This window comes from Sinohyriopsis cumingii, chromosome 12 (genome assembly GCF_028554795.1).
Source record: "Sinohyriopsis cumingii isolate HCF-2022 chromosome 12, ASM2855479v2, whole genome shotgun sequence".
Taxonomy (NCBI): Eukaryota; Metazoa; Mollusca; class Bivalvia; order Unionida; family Unionidae; genus Sinohyriopsis; species Sinohyriopsis cumingii.
Window position 1 is genome coordinate 40,329,255 of NC_142972.1, and position 16,264 is coordinate 40,345,518.

The following is a 16,264-nucleotide window of genomic DNA, read 5'->3' on the forward strand; positions in this document are numbered from 1 at the left end:
CAAACCTGCACAGCTGCATCATTTCTGAATGAAAACTCTACATAGTGATTTCAAATAGCATATAAATATGCCTGCCAAAATATATAAAACTCCATGTGAGCTTCTTCAAGAGAGAATGGTATCCCTAATTTAGAGCAGATCACAGACATGATATGGTATTGTACAGCTCATGTATAGAATATGTTTATCTGACTCATGCATACCTGTTGAAGGATGAACCATGACCAGAGTACATGCTTTGTCACTGTCAATTGACAGAGAGGTGTATCATCATCCACACTGAGGTGTATTGTCTTCCACACTGAGGTGTATCATCTTTCACTCTGTGAGATGTATCATCTTCTACATTGTGAGGTGTATAATCTTTCACTCTGTAACTGAATGATATATCACCAGGGAAAATCTATTTCATTCTCTTATATTGTACTTGTCTTTTAAAGAATTTTCCTGGCAGGGTTTATCTCCTTACTCAGTTCTCCAATTTTTTACCTTTATGATTTTGTTTGTTTGTCTTGTCTGATCGACAGACTGAAAGGATTGGTTGATAACTTGGCATATAGTACATTTACCATAGGGTGCATATTATTTTCAATGGAATTCTTTTGTAGTTATGTTTTGTATTTATTCAGACATCTTATAATCCCAGAGCATAGAGTAGTGAAGCTATGAAAGTCTGTCTCCTAATCAATAGACTTTTAAAACTCTGGAAATTGAAAAACTGTTGAAGACTCTTCTTTGGTGACTTGAGTCCTAATACGTCTCTTACATCATGTGATGTGGTATTGTAAGGATAGACAAGACCATTTTATAATCAGGGTGCACTTTGAGATTTCCTGACCTTTTGACATCAACAAAAAATATAATTTCCTTTCATGGATCTCATTTTTACTTGCAGAATGTCATTCCCAGAACTTTTAAATCTTAAGCATCTTATTGATGATGAAACAGAGACATGTAAAACAGGTTCTGCAGAACCAGAAACAAAGATGATGCCAGGAACAGTCAATGGTCCTGTCAGTGAGGAGGATGGTAGGTTGATGGTTAATTGTGCTCTCCACGCATTAAAGTTATTACTTTCCTGGAGGCTATAGCAGTTGCCTGATTGTTTACTCTTTAAAATTTTGTGTTATGTTTCGTGGTGAAATTTTTGAAACTCCTATTTTGTAAATAAGAAGCATAAACTTTAAAGAATTTTACTTGGAATCTAATATTTCCTCAAGTTTAATGCTCACTAAATTTATGTGATGATAATATATTTATACACCTACATGAACAGCTTGTAATTAAAGATAGTCAACATTTTATAAACACTGTGTTATACACCGTCAAGTGAACAGATCAATCTAAATATAAATCAGGATATACCTATCAGTAACCATATCCATTGGATACTGATACAAGGTCATGTTATGTTGACCTTTTTATTTGCCAATCACATTACAGCTTTTACATTGCTGAAAGTGTCAAATAGCAAATGGCATTCAACACATACTGTTAGAAAAGGCTCTTCTCCCAAGCACAAAATACAGGGTTTTGTCAGATAGACTACAAAATATAAGCTTGAAAATAGGCACTGTGTGACCCCACTATAGCGTGCCCCATTATTACACGAATTTGGATATAACATGGTCATGGTGTTGCTCCTGAAATTTCATATACATGTATGTTCTTTCTTAAAAGTACGAAAAAAAACCATATAAAGTTTATTATCACTTTGGGGAAGAGATCATGTATGAATTTTATTTTATTGGCGACATTGTTGGCTTTTCAAACTTGTATATACAACCATTGGCTTGGCGTGGAGAAATTCAGAGGTCCCATAAAGGAAGCCGCAAACTTGATATTAAATGGACTGAAATTTATCAATAGTTGCATAAACAAATTCTTTGTCCCTATTGACAAACCATCTTAACAGTGCACTGTTACGTCATAATCTGCTTATGTTGACATTTAGCATGAGTACTGTATGTTGTGAGATGACTGCTTTCTTTTTTGTTGTTGTTGACATTTCTAGACACGGAAGATCAACTGAATAAGGCATTATACAGTTATTTGATGTTGCTGCCACAATAATAAATTGGCATTTGTTTGGTTCTCCAAAGCTGTCCTTTAGGGGTGACTTCAATAATGCATGCACCCTTCATAAAAAAAAGAAGACTACAGTCTTCAGTAAACACAAAGAACCTTTCTTCAAAAGAAGTCAGTACCGAACTTAACTAAAAGCAATAGAGTCAGATGGATTGTTTCATTTTCCAATGTGACTGGAACATGTTTACTGTGCTGTGAAAGTTTCCCTTTTACATGGAAAAAGTTTATGCTTACGAATACTACGATCGGCAACTTAAAACACAAACTAACTTTTACCGACTTGTGACGTTCTGAAAAGTAAATTTGCTTCATCATTCATTACATGATTGTGCTATTTTTTCCCCACTGAATTCAGACCTATATAACCTTTGACAAAGTGATTGAATATTTTAAATTTGTGTTTTTCGATGGAGTTACTTGTATTGTAGATTCAATATATGTGATGAGTCTAGCAGGTGAGTACATGGTGTTGATACTCTATTCATGCTATACATTAGACATGTATATATAAACAGTATACATGTATATGTACCAGTGTGTGGTTCTCTGAATAAACCTTCTCTGTTTTCACTACAGGTGTATTTCTCATTTAATATGCATCAATTTAAAATGGTAACTGTGCGAATGAAGCATGCGTTTTTGCACCCGCATTCATTTACCTACCCTACCCCTCCCCCCCCCCCCCCCGATTTTGGGGAGTACATGCACCATTTTCTTAAGCTAACTGACCTGGTTGCTTATAACATGGTTCAGTCTATAACATGGTCAGGTTCAATGGCTCCCAACTACTGTGTTATAGCCAGATCACACTGTATTTTATATTGCATTTTTACACAGAGCTCTTTTTATTTTAATGGTGTTTTCAATTACAGTTGGTGGAAATTGAGACAGTTGGAATTGTTCTTTAAAATGCAAATTACAAACATTTTTCTTGTAAAACTTCTGTAAATATCTGCTGGCATCTTTACTTTGGCATGGCAATGTTTTATAAATCTGCAGTCTTGAAAATATTGTTGATCTGGGGCAAGCATAACCATGTCTGACGTGATGAAAATCATTCAATTTTGACATTCTCTATCTTTTAACTTCCTATGTAACTTATAAAGATATGTGGTAGGTCATTGAAAAGGAATATTATTGATGCTTAGATTCCTGTAATGTTTCACTGTAAACACGAATAACATGGAGAACTCGAGGGCTCTGCGTACAACTGCATTTTTATCAATCTTGTATCTTATTACATCTTTAACTGGGGCCCCAAGTGGCCGAGTGATCAAAAGCGTTCACCATTACGGATCACTGCCATCTCACCTCTGTCTGTGTGAGTTTGAGTCTCGGGCTCGGCCAGTGTGGGTACGTGAGAAAGCTTGCTGGTAGCTTCTCGTGGATCGGTGGTTCTTTCTGGGTCTTCCCGGGTTCTTCATCAACCATTCATACTGGCTGCCATGTATAGCCTATCTTGTGCTGAAAAGTTGCGTTAAACCCTATAACAACAACATGTTTAACTAAGGAGACATGTATTAGAACATAATATTTTAATCGTTTTGACCCATTTTATTACCAGACATGCATGTTGTTCTTTAGTAAAAGCATAAGGACATGTAGTGGAGAAATGTACTTTGTTTATAATGTTGCAACATGGGAATGTTTTGATCGCAGTGACTTACTTTTAATACTCCAACTGCTTCTATATACAAAGAACTTTATGGATTTACTCTTTACGAGGGTACTACTCATTCTGGCAAAATAGTAGGCCAATGTGACCTAATGCAAATATGATATAAGCATTGTCTCATAGACTTGCATGTACCGTATATGGATTTTGTCTTCTTTAGTTTGGACAGATTGTGAGCTTATCCACATTTTGTTTCAATGCAGGAATTTGTGTGACTCTTTCCAGTTATACTGGTTAACTTAAAACATTTTGAATTGCTGGGATTCGCTCCATCACCTCAAGTAATTAAATACCTTGCACCCCCTCCCTGTTATCATTGAGTCTGGAAATACCCTAAGTTGATTTCAGGCTCTTAACAGTTTATAACAGAACATTCTTTTATTCTGCTCATGAGTCTTTCTAGCTAAAAAATTAATCCATATGTAATTAATTATCAGCTTGTAATAATTTGCATTAAAGCAGTGGATGAGGGTATAGAAGTGGAGAACAGTGTTTGTAGCACCTCTTTCAATGGTAGCAGTGATGATTTCTCAGGCGTGTCTTCAAATGAAGCCCTCGTCAACGTCAAGAATATGAGAGAATCAGATGCATCTGTAAGTTTTCCTTTGACTTTGACTTACAAAGATACCTTTTTATTTGTCCTCACTTTTTGTGCTACTTGCTTTATGTGTGTCATAAATTAAGGTGAATTGCATTGCAGGTTAACACTTTGGCAGAGCCAGCAGAGTCTTGATCGGGCAACAAAATTACATATTTATTTGAATTGTGATAAAAAAACAACACAAGCGCCGAAAATTCTGTGCAACTAGTTTCGCATTTAATGTATGCTTCTTCAGGCACAAAATGTTTTGAAAGTAATGGATGACGTCTTTTATTTTAAAACAACAATTACGTCATTACGTAACGTCATAAATGATATGCATCATCATAACAATTATATATGACAGGATTCTTTCAGTATTGCTAATACAAAAGAGGTATTTTCTCTACGCGATAACACTAACTGCATATCAACTGATGTGATTTATTTAATAACCTGTAAAAAATGTAGCATGCAATATGTTGGACAAACACTACAAGTTTCTAAGAGAACGAATAATCATCACTTTCATATAAAAAATTATAGAGATCCTCAGTTTTCCTCTAATGTTTCAACACACTTTAACACAAATAATCACTCTCTACTTGATTTTTCTTTCATGCCAATAGATATTGTGCATGGTGACATGAATAGACTCGTAAAAGAAACTTATTGGATTCATAAGTTAGATACTCTGTATCCTAATGGACTTAATGCTAATGCACTATATAAAATTATATAATTTAAATTGATATATTTTATATCCTTTATAACAATATAATTATATGTATGACTGTTTGTCTCTAGTTTATTTTATTATATTTATTTGAAGGCACAACAGTGAAATGAATACCTATCTTATGATATTGAGTTACAGGGGATGTTGCTAGATCACAGTGTTTTATAGTTTCCATGAAAATAAATAGCAATAATTTATTTTGCTTATAAATTTGTAAAAATAATTCATCACTGAAAATTTCCTAGTTTACATTTTTTTTTGTGTTCTTGTCTTTCTCCAGTGTTCAGTTAGGGCCCCAATTCTGGCAAGTTAAATTGTGTTTAGTTCCTTTTCCACATAATTTTGCCACATGTTTAGAACATCTTGCCATTTTCCAATCAGTCTATGCAATGCACTACAAGTTGGATGTATGGCACAATTTACATTTTAGAAGATTTACATTTCATCATTGTAATCTTTTCATTTAGTCCAAACACAGCTTATTGAAGTCTTTAACTGTTATAGACTAATTTCACTAATTCTGTATGAATTGTTTGTCCAACAGAGGTGTGCCTTACTGTTACTCCTGAAAGCAATACACAACATGGGTTTACCATGTCAACCATTACCCTTTTGGTATAATCATTATGCTTTTTTTTCACCTAATTGCGTCTTATGCTTACCTGTATATGAATTACTCCTTTCTGGTACATTTAAAAAAGTTAAAAATGAAGCAATCAGAAGTTGTGTTTGTCATTTTTATTATCATCTCTATAATCGCACTCATCAAATAAATTTGAGACTATTCTACAAAGAAAGACCACTGCTTAAGAATAGCATACCTGTCCATCCTAAACCTACATGTACTCTCCTTATTTTCATGTATAGCTGCTGTGTATGACCCTTTTCCTAACAAAAAGATGGGTTTATTTAATTTTAAAGTTTGCATAACAGATACGTTATATTGATTACCATGTTAGGTAGCGGACCAATGTGTACTTTTAAAGAAAATGGTGAGAGATGTTAAGTGAAATGATCTTTACAATGACTTTTGGATGAAAATTCTTCAAGCAGATGTATCTTTGTAAACTTCAGAACATGTCCAATAAAATTTTTTTGACAAATCAAGCTTTACAAATTTTAAAAGAAGACCATGAAAGTGATATAATGCAACCTTGGATTGAGCACAAAATAATTAGTGACTTCATGATCGTGGAGCGAAGTTAGATCTATAGAGTAGTGAAAGTGAGTGTTGAATTAAATTTGTCAGTATGTTTTGTGTTTGTATTCTGGTTCTTATCCATATGGAGTTTGTCTGTTTTTGCCAAGAATTGTGACCTGTTGCAGATCCAGGTTGTTAGCAAAAATAAATGTACATTTTTCGTAGAATATACTGTAACAGAATAGACCTGAATGGATGCTTGGATCGAATGACAACACAACACAATGTAATGAAAGATGAAAATTTATCAAATGAATTAATAAAGATATATATATATATATATATATATATATATATATATATATATATATATATATATATATATATATATAGAGAGAGAGAGAGAGAGAGAGAGAGAGAGATATTACAAATACAGAGATTCTTTCATGCTCCAAACATACATCTCATTCAAATACTCTATCCAAACATTCACAAATAGCAAAGCAAAAAATGATTCAAGTATTCTCATGTATGACTAAGATTCAAATAATCTTCTGTGATGAAAGTGAGATTCAAATAATCTCCTGGAATGAAAATAAAGATTCAAATAATCTTATGGAATGAAAATGAGATTCACATAATCTCATGTATTCAAATGACTCAATTGAAACAACAATCAATTGAAACAAATATGACTCTGTCATTTGTACAGCCGTATGATTCATAAATATTTGTTAAACTTGCAAATGTATCCACTGTCAAACCACACAGATCTCTCAAATTCTTGGGTTGGCCCTCACTTGTATTGGACGTACACATCCTTCATGGATCCACCATGCACACATGTTTACAAACTAGCAGTTTCGTCTTCATATGGCCTTGATGGTTACATCATTTTCCATATCGACACACAGACTGCCAGATAGCCTGAGATACCTGCACACACATACATACCGACAGTACACAGTTCTCCTAAATTTGGTTGGCACACTTGTATTGGCCACGCCCACCCTTTATGGATCCACCATGTACACAGACATACAGACAGCCCTAGACAGCTACAGACAGACATAAATAACTTCAGACAGCCCTAAACAGCTTCAGACAGCCCTAAACAGCTGCAATAGAACCAAACTGGTCATAATAGGTTCAGAATTAAAATCTATAGATACATGCTACTAAACTCTAATAGCAACTTGTAATTCAACAGTTCACAATGTTTCAAATCTGCATAGTAGAATAGGCATCATTTCACGATACGACGTTAAAAACTGAATATGCTTCACCTATCAAATAAAATACAAATGTAACACTTACCCTATGGCAGGAGAACACAAATGGAGAATGTTCACTCCTTGACAAGTTCCATAGACCAGCGTCCACAGGAGAGGGAGTATTAGTCAGGGTAAAATACCCATGTATACCGTGCTTTTAGTAACTTTCGCCGCACGTGATCTACGATGAGGTGCATGCTAGTTCAGTTGCTTACCTAGAAAAACAATTATTCACCCATGGTAACATTGTACGCATATTCGACGAAAATGATAAAATTGTTCTAAGGCAAAACCAACTTATTTCTTGCCTTATTCTGTGTCATATACTGTAATTATGGTTTATAATGTATAGTTTAATACTTTTTATGCTCAGATTACAGTTTTTTGCCAGTTATATTAGCAAAAACCTCTCTCAGGGTTGGCATATATGAACACAAGGAAATATCTTTGCCTAGACCAGGGTTGGAAATAACCAGCATACTGGGGAAGAATAACTGATATATTTGTTTCAGCTACAGTGATTTACTGCTAATGAATGCAATATGTTAGGATCTACTCAAAGAACCTAACATAAAATGAGGTTTAGGACTTAGATCCTTACTTGCATAGATTGGCCCCCCTCCCTCCCACGAAACTGTTACTCATCAATACCCATGGCATCGACAGTGTTGACCCTTGGAAGCAGTGGCATGCAGATGTATCTTGTCTTCCTTACATTACACCCTGTTCATGAAGAGTATACTTCTGCGCAAGTTTATCATCTTTAAGCTGAAATTCTTTAAAGAAATAACCTTAATTTATTTTATGGATTTCTTTCCTCATCATGCATTTTTTCTTTAGATGGAATTTTGTCCATTTGTATTTGTTTTTTGGCAGTAAAGTATAGAACAAATGAAGAAATACTAACAGTTGTGAATCCAACCACTGAGTAATTTTGCCATTGAAAGTGATTTTATCCCACTTGCTGTATCATTATTGGTTGAAGGGCAATGCTGATTATGATTCAAGACTATATGATATAAGATTGTATATCCCGCATGACATTGTTAAATTATCTAGTTTCTTGAATGCTTTTTCCTCATTTTACAGTCGAACAGAGATGACATGTTAATTACCATATTGTGTTAAATCACCTTCATGTATAACAACATGAGGGCTAATTTAGAGTATTTAGTGTATATTTTCAACAATAAATTTACTTAGCACAGGGCTCCCATCATTAGGGGAAGCATTCCATGCCAAGCTGGTTGCTTTCATATACGATATATAAGGGTTCATCAAGTCATTTCTACTTTCCCAAATCCATGATCCTTGCGAAGGGTTTGTGTGTGTTTGCATGAATTACAAGTAAAGTTAAAAGTCTAAACTTGATCATAATACGTATGTTGAGAGATGGGTTTGCTCGTACTGTTGAGTGCACATTATAAATAAATCAATGCAATGTTTGGATTCAGGTATCATTCTCATTTACAGGGTCCCTATACATATGAGCTGTTCTCCATAATGATTCACTCTGGCAGTGCAGCAGGTGGACACTATTATGCCTACATCAAGTGAGTATATTCAGAATTTTACTGTTCCTTGGTAAACAAGTTTTATGATCTCAGAGACTTAGAGTTAAGTTAATAACAGTCTTGTATTTAAGGGTGTTAACAGTGGGTTTTCTGTCACAAATTGAATTTTGCTGTCCATGTGTTTGACCAATTGGATGTACTACTTGACGACATTGGACACACTAAAGAAAATTTATGATTGTTGAAATATAAACATTTGCAGCTGTAAAATCCATGATACAGTGCACTGTCAGAAAGTTTAATGCCTCCATTGTTACATATCTTTTTCCATGCTTGTCTTTTGGTGGGGTGAATTATGTTATAATATCTGTCTGACCATCTATCCATCTGTTGACTATTTGGCACAGTAATTAGTTATCCACCATCTACAGTTAGCAAATTTTTGGATGTCTTGCACTTGGGTACGGAAGAGTCCTGTCAGTTTTGGGGTCCAGAAGGTCAGGGTAACTGTGACTGTAAGAAGAATAATGGTTTCTACACAATAACTTGACTTCTCCACTATCTACAGTTACAAGACTGTGGATGGCATGAACTTGGGGCAAGGAAGACCCTTTCAGTTTTGGTGTCAAAATATCTAAGGTTAAGGGCACTGGTACTAAAAGAAAAAACCGCTTTCCGCACAATAATAATAGTTCTAGATCACATACCTAGCCCAAACTGTGGATGCCATGCACTTGGTGTAAGGAAGAAGCTTATTGTTTTGGGGGCAAAATGTTAAAGACCAAGGTTACTGTGGTTGAAAAAAGAAAAATGGTCTCTGTGCAGTACCATCAGTTCCACACCACAGAATTGGACCAAAAGAAATCTGTGGATGGCTTACACTTGGTTTTAAGAAGAAGCCTATTGATTTTTGGGTTAAAAAAAGTCAGAAGTCATTGTGACTGAAAGAAGAAAAGAGGATTTATAAACATTGGACTGGTATAACATGCACTCCTCATGGGACTCTTGTTAATGAATCTTCTCAATTGTGTTAAAATGGGATTACACCTTGTGTTTGATTACTTTAGGTTATTAATTGTGAATTTACTATCACAAAAATCCATTTTTTACAGTTCTGTATAAGCAACATTGATAAACTAAATTTGCTTCATTAAAACCACCATTAATTGTCCTCTAATCCACATTATACTGGTATGGAAAGTTTTATGTTTATGCCAAAAGTATTATCATTAGTGAGCTGAAAGAATGGCTGCTATTTTTTGTGACATTGAGCATGGCATGTACAATTATTTGAGGCAGCAAATTATACATTGTCTGTTTTTTTCTCCCAACAGGTGTCTTTCAGATGGTCAGTGGTATAGTTTCAATGACCAGCATGTTACAAAGGTATGGCTTTCTGAGGCTTCAGATATGCTACATTTTTGCATTTCTTTTGTTACAAGGCTGTGAAACATGTATTTACTTTGCTGAGAGAGTTTGACAATTTTCATTTTAGCTCATAGCCTAATGGCCAACAGTAAAAAGAAGATGGTAGCTGAGCTTAAATTCAGTAACGTTAAGAAAGCTCCATTTTTTTGGTATGTTTATTTGCTAATCATTATCCTCTTCAGGAATATGTTTTGAAACAGTTTAGAACAAGCAAGGATATCGTATAGCTGTGACATCAACAGTTAATAAATTGTTATGGTTTTTGAATGTCATAAATACCCATCATGTTCCTAGGTCAGACAATATTCAAGCTACCCTTTTTCTCAGATTTGAGGATTTTTGCAAGGAAATGGAACTGAAATTTAGCAAATACTAAAGTTTGAGAACCATTAAATGACCTCAAAACACTTAATGGAATTTGATCAGATTTGATTAAGCTTCATGGCATAATGGAATTTGATCAGATTTGATTAATCTTCATGGCGTAATGGAATTTGATCAGATTTGATTAATCTTCATGGCATAATGGAATTTGATCAGATTTGATTAAGCTTCATGGCATAATGGAATTTGATCAGATTTGATAAAACTTCATGGCCTAATGGAATTTGATCAGATTTGATTAATCTTCATGGCATTTTGGAATTTGATCAGATTTGATTAAGCTTCATGGCATAATGGAATTTGATCAGATTTGATAAAGCTTCATGGCATAATGGAATTTGATCAGATTTGATTAATCTTCATGGCCTAATGGAATTTGATCAGATTTGATTAATCTTCATGGCATAATGGAATTTAATCAATTTTGATTAAGCTTCATGGCATAATTGAATTTGATCAGATTTGATTAAGCTTCATGGCATAATGGCCTTTCAGATGATGCAGATCCATTATCAGATATAGTCACCAAGACTAAGAACAGAAAAAAATAAACATTCAATGACTTCTAAAAAATACTGCTCAACAGAATCTGACCAAATTTGACAGAACCATCCAGGCCTTTTACATTATACAAGTGATGCTAATCTACCATCTACCATAAGGTCACTAAATTTATTTTTAAAATTCATTAAATTACTTCCCAGAAACAATCCTCAAAATTGTACATAAAACATCCAGCTATGAACTCATTTAAATATTTTTTTACATGTGATGTCAGTCTGCTATTACATATGGCAGCCATTACTATAAATAGATTAACCTGTATTTAACCTTTTGTCAAAAGCTGCTTAATCAGATTTGGCAGAAGTAATTTTGGCATGAAGGCCTTTAAAATTTACAAATGATGCAGATGGGCTAAGCAATAGAGCATAATTACTACAACTATAAAAACATTTAGTTGGCATTTCAAGTATTGATATACAGATTTTGACCAAATTTGAAGAAGAACATCTTGTTGCAAAGGACTTTTAACTTTGTTTTAACGATGCAGATGTTGCTAAAAGCTACAGACTTCTAAATGACATCTCCAAAACAAGTTTAATTTTGTAGACAACATTCGGTTTGAAGGCCTTAAAGGTATTTACCAATGAAGTTTTTATGTCATGAAATAGGTAAAGAAATTTCAAACATTTTCAGAATCAGTCAGAAGAATACAAAGAAATATTGACAGAATGCACCCTAGTAACTCATATTTTTCTTTGCAAGCTCCTCTTGCGTTCATCATTTAGATGTCAGCCAGTTGCATATTCTCAGGCCCACTTGGGTTCTTGTTGGAACCCTAATGTGACCACTTTTATGCTTCTCATAAAACATGATTGAAGATGCAACTTCTAAAGAATGTAAAGTTTATGATTTGAATATTTTTGGGATGTTCTAAAACTTAGGTTATTCAATTCTATGTACCCAAGTCTTTCTTGTTTGATATTTCGTACCACACTTATAGAAGCAGACAAAATGTCTTTCATTACTTAGTTGGGATGCTTTATATAGTGTTTGTGGTTTATTATTTTTTATATGTCAGCACGTTAACATGTCACTTTGAAATCCTTGCACGGTATTGTCATTATTGATTGGGTGCAACTATGGAAAGTTTCCTTGCCCAGCCTGCTGGATCATTTTGTTTCTTCTATTACTATGAACTATATTGAAGCTGTTTTTTCAGGACATTGGGAAAATAAACAGGTCACTATCACAAAAAAGTGCACAGTAGTGGTTAAATATATCAGAATATGACCAAATTACCCTGCATAGAATTCTCTGAATACCACACTAAAACTGGGACACAAGTAAACCTGCTGGACTTTGGAATAGTTAAACCAAAAATGGCAGAGAACTGAAAAAATCCATAACATTGTCCAACACGGAACATTTCACAAGGCTACCAAAAGCGGGAAATTATTCTACTCTTTATCATAATTAAATTATTACTTCATTTGAGATCCTACATTTATTAATAATGAAAAAAGTATACATGCATATTATTGATATATTTTATATGAAAATAATGATTATTTGAATAAACAATGTGAAAAATCAAAGTTCTGTCTAAAACTAAGTGCTATTTATGAATGTATTTCATGTTTAGAAATTGATTGAAAACTAATATCTATAGAAAATGTTATTGGCTAACTTTATTAATTAAAAACAATAAAAAATGCAGTGTGTAATTTAAGAAACATGTTAAATGAAAAATCTAAAGTCTCTGCATCAATAAAGAGAAGAGTATATGGTCACTCAATCCATACTACAAGGTTAAATAACCAAGTCAAAACAAGAGTTACATCCCTTTAAGAAAAGTTCTTTGTAAGAGTTTCATTCACTGCATAGCATTTTGATACCAATTTTACAAGGAAAGCAACCAAAAATTTTCACAGTTCTGTCTCCATTTAGCATGGTAAGACTTGCAAAACATGTATGAGATTCCACATCTGTTTGATCACAGAAGGGAGAATAATCTTTGCATTGAACTGAACATTTTTGTAGGATTAATGTAGACATATGGTCAGTTAAAAAGGGAGAAGGAGAGTAAAAATATTTTCCTCATAAATCCATGAGGATAGCATAATATGGGCATGAGACTGAACATTTCAGGTATAACTTGAGTAAGTAACTGTTGAGATTGTCAGCATAAACATTTTTCTATTTGTAGATTACATATGAGGATATCAGGAAAACCTATGGTGGATCCGGAGGTTCTAGAGGGTATTACTCTTCAACCTATGCTAGGTAAACTAATTTTCCATTGTAGCACAATTTCTTTTCACTGCACCTCATCAGTCCTAAAAATAATATGAGCATTGCGTCTGTTTTTGACTTTTGAGGTAGCAGTTATGTTTTAAATAGTTCTTTCCCTGCTTTCCTATACAATAATTTCATGATCATCAAAATGAGTCTTCATTCCAGCTCTGTGTGTAGTATTGTAATTTGCTTTATCCCTTTAGACATTTTACAATGAATAATGTATTAATGTTAAAAAAATTTGACCTAGTATACCTGTCAGTAGTGGCTATCCATGGGAAAAGGTCAAAATAGCCTTCATGTACAGGTGATCTCTGTATGCTATTAACATTTGACCATAATAAAATGTGATGAATTTGTATGTCCTGATACATTCAGTTGTACAAAGATTAAGATTTCAAACAATGCCTTTCACATTGTCACCAAAGACAACTTCTCAAATGACTATATGACTATATTTTCCACTATTCAGCTGAAGAATTGCTTCGACTCTTTCTCTCTAATAATAAAAACTGCCTCACTTTTGAATTTGACACATTAGCACTCTTAAGTTACATTGATAGCATGACTGCAGAAAGATGGGTACAAGCGAGGTAATACATGTTTACAAATAGATTTATATGCTATTCATTCAACTAAACAATGCCATCGTCATCAAACAAAAGTTTAATTTGCGTGCCTAGAGTAGTCGCTGGATATGCTCCAGGTATTGCTTAAAGCTGGGAAAACCATCATTTTATTAGGAAATGCCTTGTTGCTGACCACAAAAAGCAGGTAACCATTATATACATCACATTTATACAGTATTGGGTTAGTGGTAAAATGGCAGTTGTGACCAGATGGCTATTGGGACAAGTTTGACTGTATATTGGTTGGTAAATTTTACTTAAAAGGTATATTTACGTTGGAGATGCAGTATATAAGGGTAATTGAATATAGATGAGATGATAAATAAATTTGGCCTGTTTTCAGATGATGTGTGTCTCTTTTTTATAAATGGAATGACTTTTTTCAGACTTAATTTATTGTCCTCTCAAGTTACAGTAAATTTGTAAATTTTCATGTAATTAAGCATTTAGTCACAGATTTCTCTATACCCCTCTCAAGTCAAGCATGTTATATTAAGATATTGTCTGTCCATCTGCACATGTCTGTCTGTCCACTAATATTTGCTTGTTGGGCTCATAATTTGTAATAGTTGGAGAGATTTATTTGAAACTTGGCCTAAGCATATGTCATGGCAAGACAGTGTTATATACCATAGCTATGCCCCCATCAGTCATACAGGACACTTTCATGTGTCATTTGTAATACTCTTGTTATTGTTTTGTAAGACATAGTAATCATCAGTCAAACGGACACTTTATGTTACTGTTTTATAAGACATAGTAATCATCAAACAAGGACACTTCCATGTCATTTGTAACACTCTTTTTACTATTTTATAAGAGATAGTAATCATTAGTCAAATCAGGACACGTTTTTGTGCCATTTGTAATATTCTTGTTTCTGTTTTATAAGAGACAGTAATCATCAGTCAACAAAGATACTTTCCTGAGTCATTTGCAATACTCTTGTTACTGTTTTATATGTAACAGTAATCATCAGTCAAAAAAGGACACCTTCATTTGTCATTTGTAATACTCTTGTTACTGTTTTATAAGAGACATTAATCATCAAACAAGGACCCTTTCATACGCAATTTGTTATTCACTTTATACTGTTTTATATTTTAAAAAATCATCAGTCAGAAAAGGACACTTTCATATGCCATTTGTAATAATCTTGTTACTCTTTTGTAAGAGACAGTAATCGTCAAAAACAGGACACTTTCATGTGCCATTTGTTATACTCTTGGACTGTTTTATAAGAGACAGTAATCATCAGGCAGAAAAGTACACTTTCATATGTTATTTGCAATACTCTTGTTACTGTTTTATAAGAGACAGTAATAATCAAACAAGGACATGTTCATATGCCATTTGTAATACTCTTGTTACTGTTTTGTAAGAGACAGTTATCTTCAGTCAACAGAGAAACTTTCATGTGCCATTTGTTATACTCTTGTTACTGTTTTATAAGAGACAGTAATCATCAGTAAGAAAGTACACTTTCATATGCCATTTGTAATACTCTTGTTACTGTTTTGTAAGAGACAGTTATCTTCAGTCAACAGAGAAACTTTCATGTGCCATTTGTTATACTCTTGTTACTGTTTTATAAGAGACAGTAATCATCAGTAAGAAAGTACACTTTCATATGCCATTTGTAATAATCTTGTTACTGTTTTGTAAGAGAGTTATCTTCAGCCAACAGAGAAACCTTCATAAGCCATTTGTTATACTCTTGTTACTGTTTTATAAGAGACAGTAATCATCAGTCAACAAAGAAACTTCCATGTGCCATTTGTAAAGCTCTTACTGTTTTATAAGAGACAGTAATCATCAGTCAAACAGGACACTTTGATGAGTCATTTGTAATACACATGTTACTGTTTTATAAGAGACAGTAATCATCAGTTAACAAAGAAACTTCCATGTGCCATTTGTAATACTTTTGCTGCTGTTTTATGGAACAGTAATCATCAGTCAAACAAGGACAGTTTGATGAGTCATTTAATACACATGTTACTGTTTTATAAG

At 33.7% G+C, this 16,264-nt stretch overlaps 1 protein-coding gene across 1 annotated transcript in view; it reads left to right on the forward strand.

The window, feature by feature from the left end:
- The window catches only part of LOC149786307 (ubiquitin carboxyl-terminal hydrolase 47-like), a 130,007-nt gene that overhangs the window by 42,427 nt on the left and 71,316 nt on the right, over nucleotides 1-16,264 (forward strand). Inside the window, exons 12-16 of the mRNA XM_089976694.1 lie at nucleotides 896-1,029; nucleotides 4,223-4,356; nucleotides 8,971-9,050; nucleotides 10,346-10,397; nucleotides 13,534-13,610. Coding sequence (XP_089832820.1) covers nucleotides 896-1,029; nucleotides 4,223-4,356; nucleotides 8,971-9,050; nucleotides 10,346-10,397; nucleotides 13,534-13,610 — 477 coding nt within the window. The remainder of the gene's footprint in view (nucleotides 1-895; nucleotides 1,030-4,222; nucleotides 4,357-8,970; nucleotides 9,051-10,345; nucleotides 10,398-13,533; nucleotides 13,611-16,264) is intronic.